We start from the raw sequence: 12,293 nt of genomic DNA on the forward strand, positions 1-12,293 counted from the left end.
TGTTACCAAGTGGTGACACATTGAAGAGGGGGAGTTACGAAGATGGATCTTTGGAAGTTTCCTCGAGTAACTGTCAGGAAGAGAGTGTTCCTCGATCAGATTTAGAAGAAAGAAATCCAGTGCTGGCAATCCCGTTGGGCTGTACCTTGAAGGGTGTGATCGGCTGTGTTGAATGCTGAAACATAGTTGAGGATAACTGGGATTATACGTTGTAGTCACTGAGAATGTGATTTGACTTTTGGTTGGGTCTATTTTAGTGCTAGAAATCTGACTACAAACTGAATCATAAGAGGGAAGGAGATACATATCTGGAAGGTGGCACGTCCAAACATGATTGCTAAACTTCAATCTTCTCTCTGGTTTAAAATAAATTGCTTGTTGTTTGATGCAGGTAATTGTATGATTACAATGCAACATTTGTTATTGGATCAGCCAGTACACTTCAGTGATCATAAGTTGGGGATGGTTGCCATAGGTGCATAGTCATCAAGCATCCTCTTTGTTTCATTTTATTTGCCTCACTTCCAATGAGGCATACTGAAATTTAAAAATCAGTTCACTATAGTATAATAGAATAATAACGATCATTTGTGTTTCCTTCTGGCTGAAGATTTGAAGTCACTGCCCTTTAATTTCCATTAGGGGAGAGTTAAGTTCTAGGCTAGTATGGAATTCATAGAATATTTGTAGGGACCAAACTTCTCCTACACCATCTATGCATTTCAACCATAGATCTATACTTTTATTACTGAGAAATTATTTGTGTTGCTAAGCAGTACATTGCACTGTTAGAAATTGTTAATTTCTTCCTCTTGCAGAGTGAAGCTGATTTTAGTAGGTCAATGATATTTGGATTTTCAGCGTACCTCTGCAAGACTTGTGAGGAAGCGGATGAGGTGAACAAAAGGACTGAGGAACTGCTTTTGGAGATTAAAGCGCTCAGACGGGATGCATTCAACCAAAATGGTTATGATCCATTGTTAACTATAGAGAACCAGAAGTTGTCCAAAAAGTTGAAGTCGGCTGAGCTGTTGCTGCAGGTAACCAAACAGTTTTAATAATTAGTTAGCATTACTTTTATAAGTTAAAGGAAATATGCTCTGAAAAAGATTTGAAATTCCAATGGGAAAGAATCTATCACTAACGTTAACCCAATAACTTTACTTTGTATTATTAATGTGGTTTATTGATTGAAATGTGATGTAACCATCTGTCCTGTTCCTATTTTGTAAATTTGAAGACACAGTGCACATTATGTGCTACAACTCGTTGTGATTGTTGCATTGTCACTTAATAATCGGCGCACAATCCTAATTTGACCACTGAGCTACAGTGAGATCAGAACACGCTCTGGGATAACTGCTATCGGACTAGTACAATTGGGGCTGTTTCAAACTCTCAAGACGACATTTACATTTGGATGCCCCTGCATACTGGGACAGAAGTACAAGGATCTTAAAATATAATGTTAAGTGACTTGGGCAAGGTATATTTACATCCTAATTTTACAATTTCAGAAAATGAGAATAAAAAATCATGATCTGGAAATGACACTGACAGCGAGTCGAGAAACTTACAAGCAGCAGGAAGATAAACTCTCAGAACTGCAGACAGAATTAAGCTCCAAGACTTTGGACGAAAAACTTGAAAATCTTCAGATGACATTGTTGAAGAAGGACCGCCAGATAAAAACCTTTGAAGAAAGTTTGAAACAGCTGCAGGTGTGGGGCTTGAAATCAAGCTGCTGAATGTGAACTTCAAAAATGCATGCACTAAAAATATTTTGGTTAAATATTTGAGAAAATAAGAGTTGTATTTTCTTAACCTTATTTTGAAAGCTGCTGATTCAGAACAAAATTTTTTTTTTTCTAATCTGCAAACTAAAGATCGGAGTAATTTTTGCAGGATCAAAGAGGAGGTTGTAGCACTGGTCAATTTAGTCACATGTGTAAGAAAGCACATTTAAAAACCAGCTGCACTGTCCTAGTCTGAATTGACATGGTTCCTTACTCAAAGCTTTCCTGAAAGCTGAACAAATATTTCAACCAAATGATGCTTGGACAAGTGTGCTGTTTTTTTGTGCATGACTTGACAACACTGTTCATTCTTATCTGGCAGTTATTTAAATTCACAAAGCCCCATCAAGTGTTGAGGGCATTTTAGTCTGGAGCTGTTCCAGAATCAGCAAGATAGTCTGAAATTTGTTAATGTGGATCAGCCCTGTTAGTGTCTGTAGTTAGGGTAGTAGGAAATCAATTTTGCATATAAATATAACATTAGGAGTTTAGAAATAGAGCACATTTTTTTCTCTATTTGAGAAGTTAGCATTGTCTTGTGTCCACTGTAAATCTATATATCTTCAAAAAAAATTTTTTAAACCTACCTTATTGTGAATTTTGTTTTGGTTAACGAAATTGCCAACTTTTTCCATGATGGCTTCCATCTGTTGGATTTTGTCGTCTTTCAGTTGCGCAATATGGTCACTAGGTTTATTATTTTCCCTACTTTTCATATTTTCTGAAATATTTTGTCACTTTCTCAGTAATTGTAATCTCTCAAATACAAGAGTCTAAGCAAAGGATCAAAATATATATATGTTATATGTTTAAGGTTGAATTGGGTGTATTTGAAATTGACCTTTTCCACATCTTAGATAAGCAAATCTATTCAAGCCTCTAATTATCATTTGCTTGTTGTGGAAGTTAGAAAAATAAACATTTTAATCACTTGCTACTAATAGAGACGGTAACACTGATGTGCTGGTATCTTGTGCAAATTAAGATTTTCCAAATAGACAAATTAGTTGAATTTTGAAAGTCAATGAAACTCCTCAATTTAGCCCCAGTTGGTCCACTTTAAACTCTCTCTTCCTGAGTCTTTAGCTTTGATATGGTAAATTTTACCCAGCTGAGTATCTGGTTTGTTGAGGTAAATCTGATGTGTATCACATTAAAATTGATGCTGATTCATGGGACATGAGGTTATGGCATGGGGAAATCAGATGTTAGTCAAAACCTTCTAAGGGTCCTAGGTTTTTGTTTTGAAGGCAGTTTTAGTTTTAAATGCTAGACTTTTTCTAAGCTCAAAAAAGTAACTTAGACAGTTCTTTCTAATCTGTTCCCAACTGGTGGCAATTTCAAATTATCATTGTGTACTTCTGAATTTAAGAATTATGTTTGCATCATTTCTCAAATCGCATTACACTGAAATGTGAAGTTTGTTCATGATAAAACATGATTTTAAACATTTTAAAAATTACTACATTGGAGGATATTCAGAGGTGGTGGTGTTAGATTGATACCCGGAATGAGCGGGTTGTCCTACGAGGAAAGGTTGGACAGATGGGGCTTGTTTCCACGAGTTCAGTAGAGTGAGGGATGACATTATTGAAGTGTATACGGTACTGAACAGTCTTGATGAGATGGGCATGGAAAGGATGTTTCACCTTGTGGGTGAGTCTCAAACTAGGGAGCAACCTTTTAAAATTAGGGGTCACCCTTTTAGGATCCAGATGAGGAGAATTTTTTTCTCGGGCTGTGCAAATTTGGAACTTTCTGCCTCAATGTAATGGACTTGGGGTCATTTTTAAGGTGGAGGTAGATTCTTGTTAGGCAAGGGAATCAAAAGTTATTGGAGCTAGATTGGAATGTGGAATTCAAAACACAAACAGATCAGCCATCTTATTGAGTGGCAGAGCAGACTTGAGGGGCTGAATGGCTTACATCTCCTATTTTTGTATGCATATTTGAGGGCAATGAAAAATTTGTGTAGGTAGATAATGTCTGAATTATCCTACAGAAGGAAGCATTCAACAGAATTTTCTTTACATTTTTGTCACATTTCAGGCCAAGTTGGACAGGGGAGCTCAACCTTTCAAAGAGGAGATGACAGAGCTGAAAAACCAATTGTTTGCACTGCAGATGGCGAAAATTAAAGAGAGTAAACACTTTGAAAATCAGTAAGGATGGCTGTCTTTTTAAAGTATTATCTGTTTTTATTTAGATTGTATTGTAAGTAATGCAACCCATTTATTTGCAGAATTAGTTCTCTCGAAGCCAGCTTAGAACATAAAGAAGAGCAGCTGAGAGAAATAAAGGCAACACTTCGAAGAACCCAGCAAGAACTGGATACCACAAGTTAGTATTTTTAAATTCATTGCTTAAAAAATGAGGCAAAATTGCTTAGCGTTGTGCGTTCTGTTTGAGATTTTGATATCATACACCAAAATTCAAAGTAGTTTTGAAAATGTATCCTGTTTTATTTGACATTAAATTTTGGAATTGCGCACAAATATTTTTTGGGCTCTAGCATAGGGCCCAAAATTTGAAAATAACAAACATCAAGAGAATTTGTCCTGAATGAAGTTGAGTTCTCAGGCAAACTTTTATAAGTTTGAAGCATTTGCGTGGGAAGAATTAGTGACTATCTAATGTGTGAAACTTTAAAATAAATTTACAAATACCTGTGTTCAGATGCATAAACCTTCAAATTTGGAGAATAAGTTGATGGTGTTTTATTTAAAGTATATAGATTCCAATGTTTTGTCGATAGAGTTTACATGTGGAAACCTATACACATTGTGCCACAAATCAAATCCTTTTTTAGGTGCTCTGTTATAGAATAATGAGGCCAAAGCGAGAGTATAGTAGAAGCTTACTAAGGTTATTATTAGGTTTTGGTTAGCAGACAGAACTAGAGAAATTGTTCACTTTTATTCTTGGAGTGGAAAGACTAAGCGAAAAGCTAATCAAGACACTCAAAATAGATGAATTTTGAGATATATTGGGGAAAAGTTAGATAACCATAAATCAGTGACACCCAGGGCATAAATTTAAGATGAGTAGTGAAGAACAAAGGTAGGGATAGAACATTGTTGGGCTTTGGTGTTGTCAGAAATGGTGATGTATAGCTTCCTCAAATTCATAATAAAATAAATTTAATAATTTAACAGATTAGGGTTACAAACTGATTAAAAGCCTCATCTCATGCAGAACTTGTTAGAAGGCTTTTTAGGAGATTCACATTAGCATCCATCATTGGAAGTTCCTTTATATTTACATCCTCAGTCATCAAGGAAAGTTAGCGAATTGGATTCTTTCCTGTTCAGCCATTATGTTAATTAAGGCCTAAGCTCTTTAGATATATCAAGCTGACAGTTTGATTCCTCTGAATGTAAAACCTTGGGTAAGTGTATCAGCATTAAGGTTAAAAATGAAGTAGATTGTCATGTTTTGCTTTTAAGAGGACAGGATCTTTCCTTGGCCTTTTTTTCACTCACTTTCCCTTTTCCTTCCCAAAGATATTGGCATATACTATCTGCCAGGTTCTCTGCCAATTTGTCATGAATTTCAAGTTGTCACTGAGCTGTACAGTTGCTGAGCTTCTACACGCTTCTGATAGTGGCTTCCTAAAGTATTCATAGAATCTCTACAGTGTGGAAGGAAGCCATTTGGCCCATTGAGTCTACACCAAATCAGACAGTGCATCTTACCCAGGCCCTATCCCCCGTAACCCCACATGTTCCCCGTTAATCCTCCTAACCCCATTACCTACATATCTTGAGACACCATGGGGCAATTTAGCATATCCAATTCACCTAACCAGCGCATCTTTGGATTGTGGAAGGAAACCCATGCAGACACGGAGAACATGCAAACTCCACAGTTACTCAAGGCTGGAATTAATTCCAGGTTCCTGGCGCTGTGAAGCAGCAGTGGTAACGACTGTGCCATCATGCCACCGTATTCGGATCTTATTTGTTGAAAGACAGTGTTATGCTTCGTGATGATTTGAGTTGTGTTTAAAATACTCAATTGGTTGAATTTAATGTTTAATTTCTAATGTCTTTCAGTTGCAATTGAAAGTAAAGATGAGAAACATTCTACTGATGCACCTCTCTCATATAGTGCTGGAAGCGGTATAGTTCAGAATGCAATGGTTCTTGTTTTAAATTCTGAGAAAGCTAAACTTAATCGAGATCTAAATCAGCTGAAGAAGGAAAATACACATCTTACACGGTAATGTTTCTTTTTCAAATATGCCTTTATTGTGTTTAAAATAAAAAAAACTGGCTTCACAGTGCATGCACACCATTTGGTTGGTTGTATCTGGCATAAGGGACTAATACAAGTAAAAGGCAAAGTTTAAAAATCCTGCAAGAAATTTCTCAAGGCAACTGCACTCGCAGGAGCATCGATTGCATTTTGTGGTCCTTTTGCACCCACGTCTCCCAAGTACACATTTTACTGTCCCAACACCCACAGTAAATGATGTTAGTCACTATGGAGCAAGTCACAATGGGATATTGAGCTATTCCATCATGAATATCAAGAAACTTCAGCATATGCAGCTCTGCCTTTTTCCATTTAAGATGAAAGATGAGTGGTCTTCAGATGTTTTGCTCTTGCATGTCCATGTTGCTGGCTTTGTTTTCCCATCTTGCTGTTTAAGTACACAAGTTGATGTTTGTGTTTTGAGATCCTGAAAAAATTAGCTGGAAATGCTGCTGTATTTAAGGGGACATAGCTTTAAATTGAGGGGTGATAGATATAGGACAGATGTCGGAGGTAGGTTCTTCACTCAAGAGTAGTAAGGGCGTGGAATGCCCTGCCTGCAGCAGTAGCGGACTCGTCAACATTAAGGGCATTTAAAGGGTCATTGGATAAACATATGGATGATATTGGAATAGTGTAGGTTAGATGGGCTTTAGATTGGTTTCACAGGTCGGCGCAACATTGAAGGGCTTGTACTGCGCTGTAATGTTCTATGTATTTGGTGATGGTTAATGATATCTCAATTGATTTTAGAATGCTGACTGATCTAAAATATGAAAATAATAAATGGAAAGAAAGAGCTGTAAAATACGAAGAAAAGGACCGAACGCCAGTAAAGCACCGACTGAAGCATGAAAATGTTCAACATACACTTACTTTGTGTCCCGATGAAAGTCTCACTTCCCTGTCACAGAGAGAACGTACACCAATCCCACAAAAGGTCAAGATTTCGACAGCATTATTTTCACCTGAAAATAAAACTACCGACACTCGAGATGAAACTGCACCAGCTTCAGAAACCACGCTTCCCATTGATTCTTCTAGAACATCGTTGTTTGATATGAAATCACAGCCGTGGCTGCTTCCCCACTCCAAAATTTTTGATAACTCTCAGCTCGGTTTCCTAGCAGGTAAAAACAATTAGCATTGTGTGCTTAAAATAGATCTGCCAGAATTCAAATTAAACCACTCATGGAAAATACTTTGATAGCTTCAATTTTTGCAGCAGGTGATTAGTATAACATATAATAGATGGGAGCAGATATGAAACCAGAGAAGTTGTATTTCTCTAGAACAAAGCAAAGCGGCTTGAGTTTTGAATGGTGAGCTTTTAGTACAATCTGCTGATGTAACAATTTGAATAGAACGTAAAACATACTGCAAGCCGTATAGAATTTCTAAAAGATTTTCTTCAATCTAATGAGCCAAATTTAGCATAACCTCCTTTACTTTTGTACTCTTTGTTCCTATTACTAAAGCCTAGGATGTTGTTGCTTTGTTAACTATTCTCAACTTGTTCCACCACTTTCAATGACTTGTGCGCCAAGGTCCCTCTGCTCCTGTACCCCTTGTATTCTCTCTGCATTCTTCCTACCAAAATTAATCGCTTCACACTTGCTTCCCTGCATTAAATTTTATCTACCACCTTCCATTCCAACAACTTGTTTATGACCGTTTGACGCTCTACATATTCTTCTCACTGCTTGGAAGATGCTGTCCAAGGAGCCGCCTTGAGTGTTGTTGGAGCTGTACTCATCAAAGCAAGGGCAAGAGAGTATTCCATCACACTCCTGTTGTGCTTTGTAGATTATGGACAGGCTTTGGGGAGCGAGGTAGGTGGGTTACACTCCTCAGGGTTCCTTGTCTATAATGTATTATAGCGCAGTATTTGTATGGCTAGGCTTCTGGTTAATGGTAACCCCCGCCAGGATGTTTATAATTGGGGGGTCGGTGATGGTAATGCCATTGAATGTCGAGCTTGGATTCTTTCTTGAAGATGGTCATTGCCTGCCACTTGTGTGGTGTGATTATTACTTGCTACCTGTCAGTCCAAGCCTGGATATTGTCCATATCTCGCTGTATTTGAACATGGGCTGCTGCAGTATCTGAGGAGTTGAATGGTGCTGAATATTGTGCAAACATCAGTCAACGTCCCCAATTCTGAACTTGTAGTGGAAGGAAAGTCATTGATAAAGCTTAACAAAGAAGGTTAATAAAGTTTTACGGTCAAGGCTTTCAGAATTACAAAGGGTTTTGATAGAATATTAACATTGAATGCCACTGCACAGAAGACAATATTTTGGTCGATCTTATTGGTAAGGTAATCCAAGAGCACAGTTTTAAGAACATTAACAATAACCAGGCAGGTGATAAGTTTTTTAAGCAGTGAGTTATGATTTGCAATGTTTATACTGCCATATGGTGATGGATCTGGTGTAATAGCAATTACAGAAGGGAATTTGATCTATATTTGAAAAATTAGAACTTGCACATCTATGGGGAAAGAACAAAGGAGTGGGACTAATTTTAGTGCTTTCAAAGAGCTGACACAGGCATAAAAGGCTGAATAGCTACCTCTGTGCTATGACCCATCAAGGTAATCCAAGATGAGTACTTGGCATAGAAGCTCTGTTTATAGAAATTAATTTCACAGGCGGGTTCTCACCATGGAACACCTATAACACAAGTGTGCAGACAGGTTCTTGCTGTAGAACGGCTTTTGTTTTTAATTTGTATATTCTTTGATAGGAAGCTTGGAAATTAGATGAGTAAAGGAGATAATATTGGAAGAGAAGAGGTGAAACATTCAGCCAGAAGTCAGCCTTTAAAGAGGCAATAGGCTCTCATCTCAATGTTATAGAAAGTTTAAAGGAAACCTTTTGAAATTTCTCATCCTAGTAAATTTGTTCGATTCACCAACTTGGAAATTAATGTGCGCAAAGCTCTACAGAAGAGCGCTGAAATAGATGTTGAAAAAATTAGGCATGCTTTCTTCGATCTTTTAATTTTGGATTTTTTTTGTCTTTAGCTGGAAGCCCTCAACAAAAACCTAAACCTGATGAGAATGCACTTAATTGGTGGCCCGAACCCTCTGCTGCTGAACCGGAGTGTAAAATGCAGTGAAAGTTAATTGATGGGAAAATTGAATACATTAAAGTCCACTAAATGCATTTGCTGAGGAATGGCTGGAATTATTATCGTGCTAATGATTAAATAAATTGCACACTTCTGCTCAAAAGTAGTTCAGCTGGTTTTGCCTCTAACTAGTTGATCTTTTTGCCACTAATCTTGCTTGCAAGGTCACAGGACAGCTGGGTCTGATTCAAATTGTCACATTAATGCACTGGATGCTGTTCTAATGAAGATAAAAGGAAGTTTGTTCTGAATCTAACTGTTGTAAATCTGACTGAGAAATGCTGCATGCCCACAATTGGGAAATGTTGCATTTTCCAGCACTGGCATTTCTTGTAATATGAAATTTTTTTTAATAAAACATGCTCATCTATCATTGGCTGCAAGTAGATAAGTAGCAGCAACATCATGCCAAATGAGCAAAGGCAATAGTTTTGATGTTTAGTTATGAAATATTGCCCTGGGAAATGCTGTCCAGCAATGTTTCAATAACTTTTTCACCAAACAGAAGCTTTCAGTAACTGTATTTAACTTCTATGTTATGAACGTGTACACTTTTATACTAAAAGTTTCTCGTTGAAGTTTTCTTAAATAAAGTTTTTCTATTCAATAAAAACGTTGCTTTTGTTTTGCTAATACACAGCAATAAATTGCCTCTACCGATCAATCAAACTTAAATAATAATTTGAAGTTATAAATTCCAAGGACACATGGTCATTTGAAGAGAGTAAATTGCCCTGTTAATTATTTGTTGAATATGTGCGAGTGTGGCATTTATTGGCCATCCTGATGGCCCTCAAACATTCGTGAGCTACGTTCATGATTCACTGCAGTCTGCGTGCTGACGGTACACCCACTGTGCTGTTAGGGAGCTAATTCAAGGATGTTGACCCTGTGGTGATGGAATGGCAAAATATTTCAAAGTCCAAATAGTAAGTAACTTGGAGATGGTAATGTTTCCTTTCCCTGCTTCCCTGTTTTTCTGTGTGGTAGGAGGTGCTGTAAAAGAATCCTTGACATGTTGTAGCCTTTAAAAATCATGGGATGTGAGCGTCACTGACAAGGCCAGCATTTATTCCCCATCTTGAATTGTGGTGGTGGTGGGCTGCCTTCTTGAACTGTTGCAGTTCATGTGGTGTAGTTACACCCACTGGGCTGTTAGGGAGGGAGTTCCAGGATTTTGACCCAATGATAATAAAGGTGCAGTGATATTGTTTCAAGTCAGGATGGTGTGAGGTTCAGAGGCAAACTTGCAGTAGGGAAACATGTTCCCATGTATTTGCAGCCCTTGCCTTTCTAGATGGTAGAGGGCGTGGGCTTGGAAGTTGCAGTAGAAGAAGCCTGGATGAGTTGCTGCAGTGCATTCTGTACATGGTACACGTTGCTGCTGCTACTGTGCATCTGTGATAGGAGTGGGTGTTGAAGGTGGTGAAATTGGGTGCTTTAGTCAAGTGGGCTGCTTTATCTTGATTGTGTCGAGTTTGTTATTGGAGCTGCACTTAAGCAAGTGAAATATATTCCATCACAATCCTGATTTGTGCCTTGTAGGTGAGGCTTTAGAGAGTCAGGAAACTGGCCAAAATGTACCTCCTTCTTGCATTTTAAAATTGATCTTGGGGCAGTGTACATTTCAAGAGGGACTGTCGTCCGAGCATGAGGGAGAGGGGTAAAGTTTATTTATTAGTCACAAGCAAGGCTTGCATTAAGACTGCAATGAAGTTGCTGTGAAATTCCCCGAGTCGCCACACTCCAGCACCTGATCGGGTCAGTGCACCTAACCAGCATGTCTTTCATTCAGTGGGAGGAAACCAGAACACCTGGAAGAAACTCATGCAGACATGGGGAGAACATACAAACTCCACACTGATGCAAGCTGTGAATCATACCTGGGTCCCTGGCACTGAGGCAACAGTGCTAACCACTGTACCGCCCTAGGGTAAGCTGAAGTGAGAGAAATAGGGTGATTAAAAATAGTTAAAAGATGGGAGCAGCAACTCTAATTGTAGCCTCCTAAACGAGCTCTGCCCTGCAGGTTTTGCCCCATAATGAGGTTCATCTACCACATGCTCCATCCTGTTGACAAATCTATACTGAATAATTGCACCCAATTCTCTCGTCCCATGATGCCTTCGGAAATAGTAACCATGCAAACAACCAAGATTAATCCTTCCTAACCCTGATGGGTATAATTTGGCACTATCCAATTGCAGGGATGAAGCCATGATCAGGCAGGGGACAAGGCTAGCCCATTTCACTGGGTGTGCTGACACCTACAATCGTGATTTGTCTAAGCTCGGGTAGAATAAAGGATCAGGGTAGCCAATAAGGCTAAACCTGATGCAATTTTTCAAAAACATCTTTTCCTCTTGGTTAAGGTGAAGCATTGGATCAAGCCTAGGAGGGGGTGCAATGCCTCACCCTGTTAGCTTGGATCTTGTTTGATCGAGCCCAAGATGGGATGCAATGTTTTGTCTTGTCAGTTTGGATTTGGTTTCTCTCTCAGGGGGACCATGATTAGATGCAAAGTACCAAAAGGTACCCAAAAAAACCTAAGCTGTAAGGCTAACACACTGAGCGCTATTGCCCCATTCTCATTACTCTACTGCAAGTGAGATGTGCTGGTTTCCGTATCACACTTTCTCCTTTAGATGCCACCAGCAGTATTCAGCATATACGCAGGCTGCTAAAGATCAGATGGATGCAGAATTTGCAGTTTTTGAAGGGTGAATTCACTTCTCATTTGCAGGGTGAGATGATCACCAGGAATATTATCAACCTTTCCAGCTTGAATACGATTTGTAGATGCTGGTGAAGCTATTTCTTCAAATATTTCTCATTTATAGCTTTAATTTCATGGCGTTTGACTTCACAGAGCTTACTGCATCCATGCTTTTGAGTTCCACAGCTGCTAAAATGTCATGAACTTTAAGGTCCGATCCTTTTTCTTGAACTTCACAAGATGTGTTTTGGAGGACCTGTTGTAAACCCGCCCTTTCCTCGGAGTTGAATTACTTCAACATGGACTAGATGCTCTATCTTCACCTTAGCACCACTGCTGTACTGTGTACACACAAAGTTGTTATTTGTGCATGAAGCATTGTCTTCTAT

The 12,293-nt window shown here is 38.6% G+C and overlaps 1 protein-coding gene across 1 annotated transcript in view; it reads left to right on the top strand.

Moving 5' to 3' along the window:
• Window positions 1–9,793, top strand: part of cenpe (centromere protein E) — a 122,317-nt gene extending 112,524 nt beyond the window's left edge. Inside the window, exons 38-44 of the mRNA XM_078215352.1 lie at window positions 819–1,040; window positions 1,518–1,721; window positions 3,846–3,958; window positions 4,039–4,136; window positions 5,852–6,017; window positions 6,807–7,183; window positions 9,082–9,793. Of these exons, the coding sequence (XP_078071478.1) occupies window positions 819–1,040; window positions 1,518–1,721; window positions 3,846–3,958; window positions 4,039–4,136; window positions 5,852–6,017; window positions 6,807–7,183; window positions 9,082–9,176 (1,275 nt within the window). The 3' untranslated portion in view covers window positions 9,177–9,793. The remainder of the gene's footprint in view (window positions 1–818; window positions 1,041–1,517; window positions 1,722–3,845; window positions 3,959–4,038; window positions 4,137–5,851; window positions 6,018–6,806; window positions 7,184–9,081) is intronic.
• Window positions 9,794–12,293: the final 2,500 nt, after the last annotated feature.

This window comes from Mustelus asterias, chromosome 6 (genome assembly GCF_964213995.1).
Source record: "Mustelus asterias chromosome 6, sMusAst1.hap1.1, whole genome shotgun sequence".
Taxonomy (NCBI): domain Eukaryota; kingdom Metazoa; phylum Chordata; class Chondrichthyes; order Carcharhiniformes; family Triakidae; genus Mustelus; species Mustelus asterias.